The sequence below is a fragment of the Vulpes vulpes genome, chromosome 13 (genome assembly GCF_048418805.1).
Source record: "Vulpes vulpes isolate BD-2025 chromosome 13, VulVul3, whole genome shotgun sequence".
NCBI classification, from domain to species: domain Eukaryota; kingdom Metazoa; phylum Chordata; class Mammalia; order Carnivora; family Canidae; genus Vulpes; species Vulpes vulpes.
In genome coordinates, this window is record NC_132792.1 from 120,630,279 (window position 1) to 120,650,239 (window position 19,961).

At 51.5% G+C, this 19,961-nt stretch overlaps 1 protein-coding gene across 3 annotated transcripts in view; it reads left to right on the plus strand.

Annotated features, from left to right (window-relative positions):
* Positions 1-19,961, plus strand: part of CNIH3 (cornichon family AMPA receptor auxiliary protein 3) — a 215,471-nt gene that overhangs the window by 155,209 nt on the left and 40,301 nt on the right. For 2 of the 3 annotated variants that reach the window (XM_072732665.1, XM_072732664.1), the window contains 2 exons: positions 2,368-2,436; positions 6,695-6,742. In XM_072732665.1, coding sequence (XP_072588766.1) covers positions 2,368-2,436; positions 6,695-6,742 — 117 coding nt within the window. Of the gene's footprint in view, positions 1-2,367; positions 2,437-2,998; positions 3,236-6,694; positions 6,743-19,961 lie in introns of all 3 variants that reach the window. The other variant, XM_072732663.1, reaches the window with a different exon arrangement.

Consider the following 19,961-nt stretch of genomic DNA (forward strand, 5'->3'; position numbering starts at 1 on the left):
AGAAAACCTGGGGCTTTTAGGCAATGCAAGGTCAGTACAAAGCAGGGAGTGTGATGCGGAAACAAAAAGCTAATGCTATCAGGTTGCATTAACAGAGACATAGGTTACAGAACAGAGGAGGTGATACTTTGATTTTCTGTGCTAGGCTGACCTCATTGTGAATATGGTGTTTACTTTTGACAGTCACATTTTAGTGTGGATGTTTACAACCTGTAAGTTTGGGAGAGGGCAATCAGAATGATGAGGCAACTCGGTGCCAGTTTATATAAAGGTTGGAGAGAGCTGGCTTAAGGAACAAAGATCTGCCAGGGTCAGGGTAGCCGGCAGTACTTAAGGGGATCCTTGTGGAAGAGTGATTATGACCTATTCTCTGTGCCTCCAATGCAGTGCTATGTAAGGAATTTCGGGTGATGATGGAAATAGTTTATGTCTGTGCCATTTAATAGCTACCAGACAGATGCGGTTTTTGAGCAAATAAAATGTGGGAACTGAATTTTTAATTTAACTAATTAAAATGAAATTTTAAATGGCTTAATGTGGCTACGTTATTGGACAGTGAAGCTTTAGAGGGAAAATAAGAGAGTAGATGAGGGGCTGGTGAATTTTTTCTGTAAAGGGCAAGACAGTAACTGTTTTGGATTTTGTTGGGTGTATGGTGTCTGTGGCAACAGCTGGACTCTGCCGTTGTAGCGTGAAAGCATGCACCGCAGAGGAAAGAATGAATGTGTCTGTGTTCTAATAAAACTTTACTTATGGAAACTGAAATCTGAGTACAATTTTTACATGTCACAAAATAGTCTTCTTTTGATTTTTTCAACCACTTTCAAAGCATAAAAACCATTCATCGCTCACAGGTTGTAAAAAAAATGCGTGGCAGGCAGGATGTGGCCTGTGGAGTTGCTGACTCTGGCCTAGAATGTGGGTGGGAGCCCCAGGGAGTCCTGTGTAAGTACAAGCAGGGAAGATGGTATTGATTAGAGGCGGCTGGGAACAGCCCGGGCGCCATGGCTAGGAGGCCAGTCCTGTCCTGAATTCAAGTACAGGCCGGGGAGTTAACGAGCTGGCAGGGAATGAGGCAGATGTGTCTAGTTAATGCAGCTTATACTAGAATTTCTCTGGATTCTGTAGGAGTTTTGAAATCAGGATGGGGTGTGATTGCTTTACGATTATACCTGCTTTGTGCAGGGAAGTAAGCTGTTCCCCCACATGGTACTTCCTCGGATCCCGTGTTGCTGGGATGGAAGCAGCTGGGGTGGCCGCCCCATCGCTGCTACCTCGGCGTGTGCAGCCCAGGGGAGAGGTGGCTGGGAGCCCCGGCCTCCACGGCATAAGGGAGGACCCTCCCCGCCCGAATACCTCTTCTCTGCCATCGGGTCCCCTTCTAGACAAGGTGGCCAGGCTCGGAAAGCTTCACCACCAGCTAGTCCTTTCCTTGGGTGTGCCTGGAGAAGGCTGCCTTCTGCATCCTCCCCCCAGACGGGGGGGACCGGTGCTCTCTGGCGGGCTGTGGGACCCATCTGTGAAGATGTGACTGCTTGGGAGCTGGTTGTGCAGCCCGTGGACCGCTGGCGCTCAGGGCCTCTCTGTGACCATCAATTCGGCTTTCTTGCTTTTCTCTCCTCCCTTTGTCCTGACCTCTGTCCGTCTCATGTCCAATCAGCATCTCTGCCAAAATAAACAAAAACAGAAAACAGAGAGGTTCTTCCTGTAAGGAGAGAGGAGGGAAGCCCTGGCTCGAGGTTTGAATTTTTGTGTCTATATCCACACCTCAGCCTGCTGTCACCGTAATAGACTTTTCTCCATGTCTTTGTAAATAAAGCACAGGAAGCTTATGAAGCTTTGAGGGGCCTTAAAAACAATTGAGAGAAATACCTTCGGCGTACAGCATTATGTAAGTCTCCGTGCAGAGTGTATCAATGCAACACGAGCTGCAGTATCATTCCCATGGGAGCATTCGCCGCCCTCCGTCCCGGCACACGGCTACCCTTGCTTCCACTGTCAGGAGCAGGTGAGAGCTTGTCTCAGCCAGTTTCATGTTGAGAGACCAGCTTCCTCGTCTGTACGCGTGGGGCTGTGTATCAGGTCTGTAGGCCTGACCTTTCCACTCGGGGCGAGCATGTACCCTTACACCATCTCTTGCCCGTTGCCTATTTTGGGGAGTTTTAGGCATACACAGAAGACAGGGGAGTACAGTCAGCCCCAAGTGTCCATCACCGGCTCTGACAAAAGCCAGCTCCTGGCCGGTCTTGAATCATTCATACCTTCTCCCTGCCTCCTGTACTTTGAAGCAAATCCATGGGAAGCTTCTGACACGGCGCATCAACTCACTCTTGCACTAACATCTCTGCTCTGCACATTCCGTTTCAGATCATTGCCTTCGACGAGTTAAGGACGGATTTTAAGAGCCCCATAGACCAGTGTAACCCTGTTCACGCGGTGAGTAGTGGGTGCTGGCGGTGGGTGGGGTGGCATCAGGGCAGGCTGCCAGGGCCTGGGGAGGAAGGACGTTCAGGTGGGGGGTGGATAGAGTGCCTCCCCTCCTGGCTCAGGTCAAGGGCACCTCTCACACCTGAAGTCTGCCCAGGTCCCAACATATCTCGCAAGTCAGAATGACGATCCCAAGAACCCAGGTGGGAAAGGTCTACTGTGCAGGGCTGTAGTCTTCAAGGCCCCATGCTGGTGGTTTTTGGTTATTCATCCCTGAATAAGGAGAGAGGCTCCATGCTGGCCAACATGCTGGCAGAGCTTGGGAGGCTCATCAGAGGTGGTTCACGCTCTGTGCTTGCCCAGGTCTCCCAGAGGCAGACATGCAGAGTGGGTGGACGTATAGAGCCCCTGGCCACCCATCCACCACCCAGGGGGTCACTCATCTTCAGAGGCTCCGTCTGTGGGCCTGAGGTCAGCTCGCCGCCCACTGGGGAATCTGATGCTGTCTGGTCATCTGATCCAGACTCAGCACGTGCTGTTCTACATCTTTCCATTCTGTCTTGCTGGTCAGTCATGCATGCTGCCACTGCCATGTGCTCTGGAGTGGATATGGAAAGCGGGCTTGGTGCAGAGAGCAGAGGAGGACCCTACTTCCAATGAATGGTGTGGGTGCTGGCCATCTGCTTCTCTGGTCAGTGCAGCCGACTTCCCAGAGCCAAGGACCAACCACGCACGTGGACAGAGCCTCATCCACACTCACTGTGGACCAGCCTCGCTGGGCTCAAGGGATGGAACACACACTGTTCAGGTGTGTTTCTCAGCCTAAACTCTGGGGGTCTGTGCACCCCTGAAGTTCTTTCCAGGCCCCAGTTTCCAGCACAAAGCCAGGTTTTTGTTTGGATATCTCTGTGGATATTTTCTGTTAGAGGTTGTAGACTGAACGGCAGGATTTACTGTGTGAATCCATCTGAACCTGGAAGGCTCATGGTGTCACTCTTCAGTGACAGGGACCAGAGAGACCTGTCCTCCTTGAAGGAAGATATGCTCCCTGGAGGTACCAGAAGACCAGGGGACCAGGCCTCAGGGTCACCTCCGTAAGGGACATGGTTTTTACCGGAGTTGTAAGTTTTTGTGAGTTTTTACTGCACGCGAGGAACCGTGTATATGTGTAACCTATAATTCTCACAAGTCAGCCAGGATGGCATCATTGCCGCACACAGACTGGTAGGCGAGAGCCCGCAGCGCATGGCGGGAGGTTAGCACTGCCTGTCTGCCTGTCTCGGGAGCCCGTGCTCCTACCACGTACTCCAGGTGGTCTCTTTTCACAGAGCTGATTTTCGAATCCTTTTGGCATCAGATTCTTTGGTTCTATGAAACAGAATGAAACCCTTTCAAAGTCAACAGTGTGGAGCAGAATTTTGTCGCAAGATGCAAGAATCCCTAAGATGCACTTGAAAATTTCTGAGGTTTTGTGAAACTTGCTTGCATTGAAATGCATTTTGTTTGCATCTGCCGATCTCACCACCTACCTGTGACCTGAAAGGGCTATCTCCTGGTCTCGTTTCTCTCTGGATGTTTCGTGTTTGGCACTGGCATCACCGCCTGGTCCACAGAGCTGCTCTAGTCCTGCTGTTCCTCCTCCTAGCTCACTGGAAACCCCCAGGGCTTTCTTGAATCACCCCCGGGTGCGTGCTGCTGCAGAAACGTGTCCTCCACTCTGTCCTGTCCTGCCAATTCCACCCAGGTGACTGGCGAAAACTTGAGACTGCCTCATGGAGCCACTTCCATCTGGCTACGTCAAGTTCTTAGTCCAGATGGAGCAAAGAAGATAGGATAGGCCATGTGCCATGGCAGCACCAGTACGGAGCCTGCACACAGTTGGTGCTCAACTATTGTTGATGAGAGGGAGAAAGCATACTGCAGAATGAGGTGGAGGGTGGAACTGGGTCTTAGCTCTTCACTCTTGTCACTAAAGCCATGCTTTAGACGCTTTTAGATGATTTAATTAAGGAGCCTGGGCCCTGCCAGCCAGATATTTCTTGGATAGACTGACGCCCCTCCGGAAAGGACTCTTGTCTGAGATTAAAAAAAAAAAATCCATTAAACCCCCCATGGAAGAGTATTCAACATATTTTCTTGGTTCTTACTATTTATTCTCTGGAAGGAAGTTAAGTGCTTCGGATGCCTCATTAACTCCCATTCGAGCTCTTTCAGCCTCCGTAGAGCCCTGGAGCAGGGTCTCTGCCTCAGGTGGCTCGGAGAAGCCACCGCACCCATTGGTGACACCAGCCCTGGTGGACTTAGCTTACAAACAGTTGCTCTAGGAGTGGGCTGAGGCTCACTGGTTCTCAGGATCAAATGTCCCCTAGAGCTCTATGTCTTGCGGGGCCCTCGGGGTAGACCTCCTTCCAGGGGGTGGACAGGGCAGGAGGGTTCTTGTTTTCCTCTCAGCTTCTCATTTCCCTTCCTTTTACCAGAGGGGCCCTCGGTATCACCAAAGGAGGAGCCACCAGAGGCCCAGCTTGCGGGGAAGGAGCTGGTGTGGCCCTGTACCAGCCCCCCTATGTCTGGCACCTCACCCCTTGCCCCTTATTCCTCATGTAGGCAGCTTTGATGCCCAGCTGTGTGCGGGGTGTGTGTGTGCACATGCATGTGTGAGCATGCACACATGTGTGTTCTGGAGGACATGGTCTGTCTCCCTAGCCACGTGGACACTAATTTGTCCTGAGGTGGGCTCTTTCTTCTGGGCTTGAAAGACACACAGCAGTCACTGTATGATTTGATTAGAGAAACTGAAGTGGCAGAGCCACCTGTCTCCCCCAGAGCAAGTTCATTAGCATCACATTCGTGGTCACCAGATTCATAGTGGCTGCCTCCTAATGAAGCACCAGCAGACGCCGCAGCTGCACTCAGAGGGGCTTTGGAAAACAAGAAGCTCACCACACGAAAGGGAAGGCCGTGCACAGTCTGTGATGTGACCATCATCACCCCGCCACCCTGCCGCTGGCCATGGGCACCCGTCCCAGTTGTGGGCCAGGCTCCGGGAATGGACTTTGATGTCTCGAAAAGTCTTAGCCTGGGAGCGCTGCTGGTGTCTAATTTAGTGGGATGACTGCTTCCTCTAAATGCACTCACTTTAGAAAAATAAAATCAACGGGCAGAGAACTTCATAGCTTAGACACCAATCAGGGCACATGTGCTCTGGAGCCCGGGTGGAAGTCCTCCCGGGAGGGCTGGCTCTAGGCTCCAGAGGTCCCTAGTGCCCGACTGTCTTACAGTGGGAAGTTTGTACCTTTGAGCCCCGGTGTCCAGTTCCCTCTGCTCTGCTGCCTGTCTCTGGTAACCACACACAGGATCTCCTTTTCTAGGAGTTTGTTTTGTTGTTTTGCGTGATCTCACATATAAGTGACATCATATGGTATTTGTCTTTCTCTGTCTGGCTTATATCACTGAGCATAGCACCATCAAGGTCCATCCATGTTGTCGCAGATGGTAGGATTTGCTTCTTTTTTATGGCTGAGTAATGTTCCAGTGTGTGTGTGTGTGTCATGACTGTATAATAGTATATCATATGGATATAGTGTATGTATATGCATGTGTGTGTATATACATATTTTCTTTTTCCACTTACACCCACGACACTCAGGCTGCTTCTGTGTCATGACTGTGATAAATAATGCTTCAGTGAACACAGAGGTACAGATAACGTTTTCTAGGCAGCGATTTCGTTCCCTTCAAATAGGTACCCAGAGTAGAATTGCTGTGGCTATTACAGTATTTTTATTTTTAACTTTTTGAGGAGCCTCCCTAATGTTTTTGTAGTGGCTGCACTAATTTACATTCCCACCAACAGTGCAAAGAAAAAGGACGAGAATCCTTTTTCTCCTCGTCCGCACCAGCACCTACTGTCTCTTATCTTTTTAGTAACAGCCGTTCTGACAGCTGTGAGGTGCTATCTCAATGTGGTTTTGATTTGCATTTCCCTGATGAAGAGTGATGAGCACCTTTTCATGTTCCCCCGGCTATCTCTGTGTCTTCTTCAGAAAAAATATCTATTCACAGCCTCTGCCCATTGTATTTGGATTATTTGGGGTTTTTTGCTGTTGAGTTCTATGAGCAAAAACTCTCATTAGGAGCCGCCGGGTGGGAGCATGCAGGTCCCTGGTGGGTTCTGACTCCTCTCCTGGGGGCTGGATCACGGGGGGCTTCTCGTGTTCTTTCAGCAGAGCATCTAACCCCCCTCTTTCTTTCTTGTGTGTCCCAATAGAGGGAGCGGCTGAGGAACATTGAGCGCATCTGCTTCCTCCTGAGAAAGGTCAGTGCGGCCCCATGCTCGAGAGTGGATGGTCACATGGCCATGGTCGGTCAAGCAGGGGAAGGGGCTGGAGGGGCTCTGTGCTCAGTACTGTCTCCCCAGAAAGGCAAATGGCAGAGGAGGGGGAGGGGGAGCAAGTGAGCAGTTTGCTGGAAACCTCGAGATAAAAGGCGCTAATTAGAATGGGTGGCCATCAATCAAAGCATCAGGGCTACTGGGTATTCGCAGGTGCCCTCTGGCTGGACTTAAAGGTTCTTTATCTTTGTGTGATGATGGATGGCATTTCCAGCCCCTGTGACCTCACAGCTTTTGTTCCTGTCTGGTGCTCGGCTCAGAAACGCTCCTGCTCAACTCAGGGAAGTTTTTAACTAGATGCTGGTTTTCCTTTGAGGTTTCAGCTCGCCACTCAGCTTTGTAGTTTGATTGGCAGCATCCCTGGGAGTGTTTTAGGGGCAGGATGGGAAATGCTTTGAAAGGGGGAGCCAAGCATTGAGAGAGTTGTTCTGAATGGATGCTGCCCTCAGTGCATCTGGGAAGCGCACGTGTGCATGCACATTCATGTGTGCACGAACAGCACAAGCTTGGTATTTAGCACAATTCTGTGGCATAGCCAGGGAACCCCAGTGGCAGAGGGACTGCATTCTCCACCAGGACAGCACCTGCTTTTTGCAGTAAAGTGTATGGAACAGCAACTGGCAGGTAAAGTGAGCAGTGGCCATAGCCTTGAGCCAGAGGACGGCCCCACTTTCTGTCCAGAGCACATGGGCCACAGGACATAGGGAGCCACCTGTCAACCCAGAAGGACTTTTTGAGCCTTATGTGAGTAGGAGAGAAACAACCACTATACCAGCATTGACAGAAGGGAAACAATTGTGCAAGTGTCTCAATATCTGGGTACATTTCCATAATGATACCTTTCACTGGAGGAGAAGGCTGAATCAAGAAGTTGACTATTTTTCTAGCTACTGACTCGTCCTTTAATGTCTTCCAAGACCCTTGGTAGGTGAGAGCTCCACATGTTGTATGTCACAGCAGGGAAGTATGGTAAGACAAGGAAAATGCATATGAAAATATTAGTGATCCAGAGAGTAAAGAGTGATTTAAGAAAACACATGGCATTTGGTACTAAGGGCAATTCATGAATTTGTCAATTATTTTCCTATATAATGTGTTGGACACATCAATAGCCCCTTCAGCTGTCATTTCCTGGCTCTGACACCTACTCTCTGCCATCCTGAACATACCACCCAGATTCCCCACCAAGACAATAATCCACATCCATCACGTGGGTCTTACTTACCCTTCCGCACTGCTTGACCACTGACTCTGGCCAGACAGTGGGCAGTGGCCAGTGGCCGCCTCCGCTGGGATCCTACCTTATAACCCAGAGGTCAAAGCCAAGGCCATGAAAGAATACAGGCTGTGCAAGAATTAGCATTACCATTTGCAAATTTGCATATAGTTTGCATAAGTTTGCATAAATAGTAGATGGAGGCATTTTGCTCCAGGAAACATACTCCAAGTACCTTTTTCTGTTTCTTGTCCTTTTCATTTGGTCTCCCCCACCCCACCCCACTCTGTGGCCTCTGCTGCTCCTGTGAGCACAGATGCTATTCATCTTCAGTGGGAAACACCAGGAAGGGTGGTCCAGGGTAGGTATTGGAGGCCAGGAAATACGGACTGTGAGTTTTTAGGTGTTATAGCCTAATGGTCACTTGTCTTGCAGCCTAATGGTCTTCGGCTCCATGAGCAGTTGCACAAGGGCCTAGCTTGGAATGTGTATATTTACTACATTTAACTACTTCTATGAGATTTGTAAAATCACGTGTAACTCTGTATTATGTTGACCATCGACTTAGCAGGTCCCTAACTGAGGCTTCTCCTACCCTAACCCTTGGTGTGCATCTGTGTCCGCTGCCCTCCTTGGGGTCTGCTCCCTGCCACTTCTGGACCCTTCCACGAGAGAGGTGGTGGTGCACATAGGCTTCTGCTGCCTAGATGCTGCTCCTGCCCTGATTATTGTGTGGCCCTGGGTGTGACACTTAACTTGAGAGTGGTGAGAATGCACAGCTGCCGTGATATTCAGTGAGAGGATGCACGTGTGTGCAGCTCAGAGCAGCTCAGCACGGTACATGCTGCTGCTCACGTCCTGGCCCTCAGGGGCTGCTGGCAGTGCTGGGTGACAATCCCACACACACTTGGTGCCGAAGCAGGTGAGGCGGCTGGTGGCCTGCCCCCAGCTGCTCCCCTGTCTCTCTTGCTCTGGTTCTCCTGCTAAGTCCGAGCCGGTTGCAGGGATGTGCGGAGGGTTCGTGGGTCTGTTAGCACCACCACCTTCTGGGAACTGTACCTTCCAAGAAATTTCTTGGAACTTGTCCCCTAAACACCCAGAATGTGCTGTATCTCCGCTGCTGATTGTTGTTAAACCACCTCCTCAGCTTTCTCGGGAGGAAGGAAGGGATTTTCAAAGTGGATCCATTTTTAGCTCTCTAATTATCAGAAAATGTGTTCTTTGGCTAATTTTCTGAACTGTAGGATTCTGATGTTGACATGTTGCATGTGATTCATTTTCCGTGGCAAGAGCCACTTCATGTGCCGCTCTCCTGCTGGAGCAGGATGTGGGCCCCATGGGTCACTGGCCCTGCGGGTCACTGTGGAGGATGGTCAGGGGCCCCCTGAGAGGAGATGGACCTGACGAGGGGCCCTGGCTGCATCCCGGACTTTAGGAAATTGTTGGAGAATAGGAGCTTTGGGAGAGCCCCAGGCTGGTGTGAGTGTGAGAAGGAGCCTGCTTTTGGGGGAGGGGCATCATCAGACCCTGGATGTGGTCATCCCTGGGGACCATGACATGTCACTTCTAGACCAAGTCATTGAACAAAGTCTGTGACGGTCTTGCGTTGGCTGAGCCTGCCTGAGGGGAGGACTCCGTTGCACAGTTTGGGAGAAGCATCCAAACTGTGCTTCCATCTTGTGCCCTGAAGCCCACAAGTGTCTTCAGACCCACTGTGGATTTCTGACACTTGTGGCTCTAAGGACCTCTGGTGGACAGTTTTCACTCCCTCCATCGAGCAGTCACCCTGGGCTGTGAAGGAGGAGGATGAGGGGATTGGGGTGCTAGGGTGTTGAGTTTGTGGGGGAGGTATAACCAGGCTGGGGGGAGGGGCAGGCGTGCCAGGTTTTAATCTGGAAAGAACAGTGTGGCAGTAAGGCCACATGTGTGACCACTAATGACCACCTACACCCTCCTCATTGATGCTTACCTGAACCACACCTGTGGAGTGCGGGGTTGGGGTATGCATCACAGTGCAAAGTACCCACTGTATGGTGTGAAACACAGGTCCCCTTCAGAAGTTCCAGAAGTTCCAGCAGTCCTGCCGGTGGGCTTGGAGGAGGTGGGGTTGGCCAGGATCCTTGTACAGTGCAGATCCTATTGGTCATGTCCCTGAAGCCAGCCCTGCCTGTGTCCATGCCCTTGCCAGGTGACGGTGCAGGTCCCTTCCTCCACATTCACGTCGGGCTCTGGCATGTGAATGTGGGCAGGTGTGTGAGTATGCTGAGGCCTTCAGAGTTCTGGGTGTCCTTGCTTTCTTGCACTTCTGACATCACCACGGCCAACACACTGGTGCGAGGTGCATGGAGGATCCAGTGACCCCCAGCCAACCTTGAGATGCATGAGCAAGCATAAATGATCATCGTTTTAAGGCACTGAATTTTGGAATGACTTGTTATGCAGCATTATTAAGGCAATGGCTCACTGATACTGCAAGCATGTGCTACTTATGTAAGAGGGACAATCTTTTTTTAAAAAACGATTGTGTCCTCTCTACACATCAGCTGTTTGCTGACTCTACAAATTTATAAATAGATAGTTTCAAACTCTGTCCCAATTTCTGTGACCTCAGAGGAGGCTACTAAATGCATTAATGTACCAGAACCGAGAGAAAGACCCACGTCGCTTTGGATCAAATGTTTGTCATGCATCAGCTGCTGGGAAGGATAGTGAAGACAGTCGTTTCCTCTGATTCCCTGCGCTCCCTGCTGTGGGTGCGGTCCTTCCTGCAGGGCTCTGGAGGGAGCAGCGAATTTTAATTGTGACACGTAACACAGTGAAAAGGGACACATAAACTTAGTGGCAGTTGTGTGCAATGCTGTAGAGACACCATCCTTGACTCAGAAATTTTCCAAATCAGAGTTCTGTGTTGGCTGGCGGATTTCTGAAGTATGCTGAGGATCAGAGCCACTTCTGTTTCCTGAGTGACTGCTGTTGCTTGTAAAAGAACGGACCCTCCCAACAACCCTACAAGGTGATCATGATCGAAAATCCCACCCGGTAAACGAGGAAGTCAGGGCATAGAGAGGTTTACCTCCTACTGGGGTCTCATGTTTCTTGAATCCATAGAGCTAGGGTCTGAAGACAAGTGGGACCAGAGTCCATATTTTTCATTACAGAATAGGGGAAATTGTTGGTTCTCTGGAACATGCTCCTTGCGGACCACCACTCAGGTAACATCACTATCTAAAAGGAAGATACGAGCCCCCAAAGCCACAGGGGCCACAGGGACCATCACGTTGCTGGCTCGTCACAATGGGGCCCAGTGGATTCCTCCAAGGCTCTTTCCTATTTCCATTTACCTTCTTGGGAAGATAGTTCACCCCAGAGGGAATGTTTGAAGAGAAGTAAAAATATCCTAGAACAACACTTGCAACTAGTTCAGAAAGTGTGTCTCATGTATAATGTATTTTCATTCTCTTTCTGTGGCCAACTCCTTATTAGTCAGAGGGAAAGATGGAATGCTTTACTCACTGTGTGAACGGTGGTGCTGAACCAGAAGCCGGCGGTCGGTGGGCAGGAGGCCTGTCCCCACTTCACTCCCCCACAAGGCCACAGCCGGACCAGCAGATGACCCTACAACAGCCCTGGCTCATTAGGCCCATAGCTGGTTGGCCTGTCCTTAATGGTTCTTTATTCCATGATAACAGAGGATCAAGCAAGTTTACAGCAAGTGCAGTTTCTATTTCTGATGGATCCATGCGTCACCTGGTTGGCTCCCCCCATGCTGGCTGGGCTTATAGGGAGAAAGGAGTGTTCTTCTGCTCTTGCCTGGACTGGCCATCCACAGACTGTGTCTGGCCATCTGCAGACTATTAGCCCATGTGGGACAGCCTCCCCTGGGTTGGTTGGTCCTGCTTCCTGCCTCGTCCTCCAGTGATGAGCCCGGGCTCTTCTCGCAGTGTCACAGAGAAGCCAGGGCACAAGTGGGAATGCACATGTGCTTTTCCACACTTTGGTTTGCATCAGATCTGCTAGTGTCCTGTTGGCTAAAACGAGTCACATGGGCGAGCCCAGGGCGTTGATTTGAAAGTGCCTCAGTGGGATCCCTGGGTGGTGCAGCGGTTTGGCGCCTGCCTTTGGCCCAGGGCGCGATCCTGGAGACCCGGGATCGAATCCCACATCGGGCTCCCGGTGCATGGAGCCTGCTTCTCCCTCTGCCTGTGTCTCTGCCCCTCTCTCTCTCTCTCTCTTACTGTGTGCCTATCATAAGTAAAAAGAAAAAAAAAAAAAAAAAGAAAGTGCCTCAGGAGCTTCGCAGGTGTGAGAAGAGGCTGGGGAGGGCCCGAAGAGGGAGGCCGGCCACTCCAGGTTGGTGGGTGGCAGGTGTTGTAAGCAAGGGAATATACTTATGAGGCTTCTCTTGGGCAGCCACAAGATGAGCGGATCTCTGCACCCACCTACCAAGTCTTAGACATTTATAAAGAGGTCACATGTACTGTTCACATGGTCCTAGCGCCACATCACTGTCTGAAGGCTCTCCTGGGGACAGCTCCCAGAGCAGGCAAGGCAAGTGGGACCAATAGTCCAAGGACAGGGTGGGGGTGATGAGTCTCTGATCACCAGGGTCCATCTCATGGGTCAGCTGTTGACCATGTCCTCTCAACAACCTCCCCCAATACAGGGTAGAAATGGGAGGGATGACAGAGTTACAGGGAAAGATGTAGATGTAGCGAGGCCATCGGTGGCATCATAGTTGCTGTCAATCTACCACATATCTGTAGGAAGGGGATTAAGACTCAGGGGTTAGGACAATGAGACACCACCTCACTCCTGTTAGAATAACCAGCATCAAAAAGACAAAGGATAACAAGTGTTGGTGAAGGTAAACAGGAAAGGGAACCCTCGTGTCTGGTTGGCGGGAATGCCGACTGGTGCAGCCACTCTGGAAAACAGCATGGCGGAGCCTCAAAAGTTAAAAGTAAAAATACTGTGTGATCCAGCAATTCTATTTCAGGTTATAAATCTGAAGGAGATGAGAAGACGAAGTCAGAGATACACCTGCACCCCTGTGCTCATAGCGGCATTATTTACAACCGCTAAGATAAGGAGACAGTCCAAGTGTCCATCGATGGATGAATGGATGAATGGATAGAGAAGATCAGTATGTGACCAGGAGATGACATGCTAAAACTAGAATGGACCTTAGAGGTCATCTGGCGAGACTCCTCATTTTTAGATGGGGAAACTGAGACCTAAAGGCGTAGTGGTGAAATGACCTGAGAACCATCTCAGACACCCCCTTGAGAGTCCGAGATCACTGAGGTTGGGCAGCATGTGACCCGGCTATGAGCTCTCTGAGGCAGGGGCCACACCTTGCTTGCTCACCCGCTGCGGGGCTGAGCTCAGGGTGCTGGGAATGGCAGATGCCTACCGCATGACAGTGGCCGTTTCACCGTGAGTAGCATGCACTACGCGTGAGTTGTCTTTCCCTCCAGTCTCAACCTCTCTCCCACTTGGCATCTGATTGGCCTGGGAATGAGGCTGCCCACCTTCATATTCTGCAGTTCCTGGTGAGAGTTGTGGAAAGGATCCTCGGTTATTTCAAAATCAGCCCTTCTCCAGTGAAAAGTGGTCTTTCTATGGAGATGCGGGGGAGGTGGGCAGTAAGCACTGCTGTCTGCAGTGGGCTCTCAGGTGTGGGGAGCGTCCACAGCATTCCTGCAGTGAAGCCTCTGCATGTTCTTCCCGTCAGTTCTTCCCGTCACGACAGCTTTACAGAGGTCTCAGCTTACTTCCATCAGAGGGGTGGCCTCATTAGGTGCCTCGGGTCTTCAAGGACATCTTCACAGTTCCGTTTGCAGGCAGCCATGTGCAGAAATCCGCACTAGATCAGTGCTGTGAACCTGAATCCTGCATGTTTCGAGGCAGGGGGCATGCCCATGTGACTGAGCTAGTGAAGGAGCCTCGCCAGCCGCCCAGCACCCTCCCCACACGGCTGCACAGCCTTGCTGTTCTCTGCTCCGTATTCCACATCCAGGAGTTCCACCGACCGCCTGCGGAAGGCACTTACCACTCGCCGTAAAGCTCTGCTCCCTGTCTTGTGCGAGATCATGTGTGAGCAGCGTGTCAGGAGCTGGTAAACAGTGGAGTGCTCTGCCCTGTGGTCACTAGTGGTCTCTAACTGTTTCACGTGGTGAAATCCCCTGTGAAGATTGTCTCACGTGCATCTGCTTTGGAACCACTTCTGGAAGTTCTGCTGTCCTTGGTCCAGGTTTGGGTTGTGTTTTGTTTTGTTTTGTTTTTTCCTCTGCTGCAAAAAGCTTTATTGTTTCCATTTGGTCTACTGCTTGGAAGAGGGCTCCAGGGTGGTTAAAAGCCGCCTCGTGGGGGCTCCTGGGAGGCTCAGTCGGTGAAGCATCTGCCTTCAGTTCAGGTCATGATCCTGGGGTCCTGGGATCGAGCCTCCCGTGGGGCTCCCTGCTCAGCAGGGAATCTGCTTCTTCCTCTCCCCCTGCCCCTCCCCATGCACTCTCTCTCTCTCTCTCTGTCTCTCTCAAGTAAATAAATAAATAAATAAACGCCCCTTAAAAAAAGAAGGCAGCCTCGTGGCAGCAGGGAGTGGCTTGGGCAGAAGCTCTGGAGCACCAGGGGACACCAGAGGGGCCCCTCACAGGCTGCGGGCTCCAGAGGCTCCTTGTCATGCTGGAGGGCGAGTCTTTTAGTGAGGTGCTTGCCCAGCCCAGCCTGGGGGCCCGGACGGCCTGTGGATGTGAGCCAGGTGGTGGCCCGTCTTCTTAGTGAGTCCACCTCCTCATCCAGGGAGTCACAGAGATGGGGGTTCCCGCGGGAGAACCCATGCATGCAGATCCACCGGAGCTGGGCTCAGGCTCTTCCTCAGAATCAGAGAGGCTTCCTCGCCATCCAGGGTTTGGCCCACTCTTCGTGGAACAGCTTTTCCCCATCCTGGAAGAGGGCGCAGCTGCTGCATTGGTTTTGCTCCTTCACGGGAAGCTCAGCACCCTCACACTTCTGCTCAGCCAGTTCAAGGAAGAAGTGACCCATGCCCTCCGAGGCACATCTCCCGGAGGAACAAGAAGCCCAGACAGGAGGCCCACAGGTGTGTGTAGACCAGGCAGTTGACAGTGGCCTCTAGCTCCATGGAATGATGCATCTCAAAGCTCATGGTTGATGATAGTAAGGAGCTGAGCTCAAAATAGGGTGTTGGCTGGTCCTGGAGACACATGGTGGCCAGAAGATGGCCCTGAAGGTTACAGCTGGATAAAAGCTTGGAGGCTGGCACCCCTGGGTCCACTCCATCCAAACACTGTTGAAACAAAAGACAGATCTGCGGGACCACTGAGCCCCTGCTTGGGAGGGTCCAGTTATCTGTTACTGGAAAATACCCTATGTGGGCGTCTTGTGAGTGGCCACACCAGAGGAATCCTGTGAGGAATATCTGGTTATGTGAGTGGTTGGCGAGGGTCCGGGTGATTCACAAGCAGCTCTTGCGTGGCTCCCCAGGGTCTGGAGAATGGTGTCTGTTGTGGGAGAGGGAAAGAGAGAGGAGCTTTGAGCCAGCAGGGCTAGCAGCCCTGGGCATGAGGAGTAGCCCCAGCCCACCATGTCCCGACTGCACGGAGGGAGCATTTTCCCGCTCCAGAGTGAGGAAGACTGGTTCCACTCCACAGAGGAAGTTCAGGAACCCTTGTGGAGGTGGAGGGAGAGACCCTGAAGTCATCAGGGACCTTGGGCTGCATCACTGAGAGGGATCCCTAACCTTGACTGTGCCTTGCATCACAGTTGGAGAGGTTAGTGAAAACATGGATTCCTGAATGCCCACCCCCGGGGATGATTAGTTTTAGGTGTCAACTTGGCTAGGCCACATTATTCTAGGCATGTGGTCAGACATTATGCCAGGTGTTTCTGTGAGGGTGTTTTTGGATGAGATTAATATTTAGATTGCTGAATAAAGCAGAGTGGTTGCCCTCCATAATGAGGGTGGGCCTCATCCAATCAGTTGAAGGCCTCCATAGAACAAAAACTGACCTCCCCAAGCAAGAGGGAATCCCATAGCAGATGGCCTTCAGACTTCAACTGCAACACTGGGCCTCCCTAGACCACCCTGCAGACCCTTAAAATCTCCATATAAGTACATGTATACATGTGATACAAGTAGCCATGTTGTGATGAGGGTGTGGGCAGCTGACTAGGCTCACACACAAACATATACACACAAACATATGCACACAGCATACACAGTCACATACACATGCACACACCACACATACTGACACAGTCATATACACACACACACTACACACAGTATGTGCGCACACATCACACACATGCATACACATGCATGTATGTACACAGATGCATGAACACATTCACATACATTTATACACCACACATGCACATGCACACACTACACTCACACATACATGCATACATGCACACACCACACAACACTCCGTGTACTTACACACATGTATGCACATACACAAATGCACACGTGCAAGCACACAGCCACATACACATGCACACATTACACAATGCACACAGCATGTGCACACACAGTCACATGAACCACGTACATGCACACACATGCATATACACACTCACACACTACACATACACATGTGTACACCACACACACTTTGTGCACTCACACACTCATAGGCATGCACACACACATGCATGCACACACACACACATGCGCACCCTGTTGTCTGTTTCCCTGGAGGACCCTGACTAATGTACCCCCCATCCTGGAAATTGAGGCTCCGTGCGTCTGTGGAAGGGCCCTGGGACACTGTGAGTGGAGTCTCCAGTGAGGTGGGTAAAGTGATGGCCTCCAGCAGACGGTACATTCCCTGCTCAAGGGCACCCAGCACCTGGGTCTGGCTCTAGAGCCCACACTCCCTCCCTTTCCCTCCTGCTGTTTCCATTTGCTTCCATCTGTGGGAGCCGGGAACCTTCTGTAGCTTCTTGCTGTACACGTGGGGCCTGTCTTTGCAGGCCACCGACCAAGAGTGAAGAGTGCTTGGCTTCCCTTGTGGCCTCCACAGAGCGTGAGCCAGAGAAGGAAGCCAGTCCCCTCACTGCATTTCTCATCCCACCTTCTGAGCAGATTTGTGGACTTGGTAGTTTTGCTACCAGAAGTTGTCAAATCTGGGTGTTCTGACAGAAATTATCTGCTTTTCTAGAGTGCCTTTCTCCTCTCCTGAGGGTAAAAAGGAAGTCCAGGTGTTGAAGGTGTGGGAGCCAGGAGGGACACAGGGAACTCACTGTTGGAAAGCCCATCCAGAACGAGATCTGGTGGGGAGGAGAACTCTGCCTCAAGGCCTCATCGGGGCCCCACACTCCTGCCTGGTCCCTGTGGTCTGCAAAGGTGTCAGCTCACATGTCCCTTTAGGCCTCAGGGTGGAGGGGGAGGAGGGAAAGGGCCATTTCTCCAGGGCATATGACTCAGAAGGAGCACATTCCTCTTCCACTTAACTCACTGGCCAGATCTTAGGCAAATGGACACAGCTAGTCTTATTATGGGGTGGGGGGAGCTGTGTACTCAGCCAAAGATCAGGGATTTTGTTCCAGAGAGAAGAGGCAGTGAACACTGGGAGGGTGGGGGATGGGGCAGATCTTGGCCTCCAGGAGCTGCCAGCACAGGGCACACGGCCACTGCTGTGCCCTATATGCCCTTCCAGGTGGAGAGGAGGGTCGGGTGGGGAGGGACTGGGCATCAGAGGCTGGGGTGGTGTTTGGTGCTAACCCAGAGAAACCTGGGCATCATGGGGCTGGACAGGGGAACCAAGGCATCCTGGACGTTGGCTTGGTAGGTTCCAAAGAACACTGATTTATTCATTTGGCTGGCATTCACTTAGCACCTCCTGTGTACGCAGCTATCATGTGCCGCCAGGGATGTGTGTGTATGTGTGTGTGTGTGCATGTGTGTGTGTGTGAGCAAGTGGTGGAGACATGCTCAGTGCAACTAAAAGGGATCTTGCTTTTTTCCTGAATTCCTGCCTCAGAGTCTCTCAAAGCCACAGCCACATGATACTTTAAAGTTGCTTGTATGCACATCTTACACATTTGTATTTTTGAAGGGATCATGCCCTCGTAATTTGTATACCCATCACATTGCCTAGCATGGTGTCAGCTTTATGTTAATAAGCTAAATGGATTAGGGAATGCGAGCCTGGCGGCCACATAATGACTTGTGGCAAAATTCTCCCAGCTGAGGGTGGGATTAAGGCAAGTGATGTGAGCAGGGAGAGACCGGTGGCAGGTGTGATGAGAGCATCGCTGCCCGGTGGGTGAGTGCCGTGGCAGATGGGGTTCCAGCACCCGCTCAGCCTGGCTGCACATTGGCATCACCTGGGGAGCTCACAAAGTGCTGCTCCTGGTCCCACCCCCAGATATTCCATCTCGTTGGTGTGGGATGCGGCCTGGGCATCGGCATTTGGAGAGCCCCCCCGGGGCTGCGGGTTGAAGAGTTGGAGGCTAAGCCTGGCTCTGGCAAAGCAGGCGGGAAGTGTTTCCATTTTCACAGCCCCGAGGCTGTGATTTAGAGGCCGTGATTCTCTAAATGGTGCCAGGGTAAAAGCAGTAATTGCCGGCAGGTGCCCAACCCAAGAAGTCTGTGCCTAACTCCCTACTTCCGAGGAGGGGGTCAACGTGGTGGGAGGACCCTGCTTGGAATCTGCAGACAGTGTGTTTTTCCTGGTGTGGCTTTGCTTCCAGAAGCTTCCTTTCCCACAGTGTGATGAGGACCAAAACCTTCTGTTCCCAGCGCCCACACCCCACCCACCCCCATGCTCATCCTTCCAAATATTCATCCTTGCCCTTTGCCCAACTGCTGAAAAAGCAAGAAACATTTCTGGGTCATGTTTCTAGGCCACAAAATGTGCCAGTATCACCAAATTCTCATGGGCTCTTGTTCCCTAGAGCGCTGCCTTATCTCTTCCTCTCCCTAAAGTTAATTCCCGACACCAGCTGTATTGACAGAGAGACGCCCAGGAGCTGCCAGCACAGGTGAGCACCTGTGGGGCTCCTGGCTGGCGCTGGACCGATTCCGTGCCCAGATGTATCTCCTCCCCATGGCTAGTTGTGCTGCTGCACCATCACGCTGGCTCCATTTGCCACTTATGTGGGATTTGTTATTCTTTACGCAATTTGGGGTATTGGTCCTCCTCCAGCACAGAGTTTCACTGGCTCTGATCCCTAAGCTGTCTCCATGGCACAGACAATTACAAAACACATGGAGTTTTGTTTCATTCGGATAAGACTAGGCAGTAGTTGGGGAAATGCACTGAATGGGTTCAATGTGCTATACAAATGCAAAGTGCCATTATTCTAAGGGGACAGAAGAACCATCCCGTTCCCTTTCTGTATCTGCCAACCGGTCCGAGCGATGATGAAATTCTGGAGCACAATGGTCATGGATTATAGCACAGGGAGGTGGGCGGGGAGCACGTGGCTACGACAGCTCTGCTATTGTGGCCTTTCTGTGGTGACATCACTGCTGTCAGCTCTCAAGGCGTCCCCTGGTGTCCTGGGGGGAGGCAAATAAAGGAGCCACTTGGCTGGGCTCCTGCCCTTGGGGACCTGTTCAGATTATATCAGCAGGATGGACTGCTGTCTGTCTCTTTTGAGGGCCATGTCAGCCTCCCTGGGCGAGTTACACTTCCACATGTGCCGCCATGCTATCAGATGCTTTCTTGATAGTGGTGATGCCAACTGCTATGTGGACGTTGGGTTGTTTGTTGTTATTGATAAAGTATCTCAAGCACAGACAGTCAGGACTTAAGAGGAAGACAGTATGGGGGGAAGAGGAAAGTCAGAGGTGTGACACTCTGTCACACCTGGTTTCCCCCAGGAGACCTTGCGGTGGGTGTGGGCAGGTTTGGGTGCTTGACTCCTTGCTCGGCCCTCACCCTGCAAGCACTG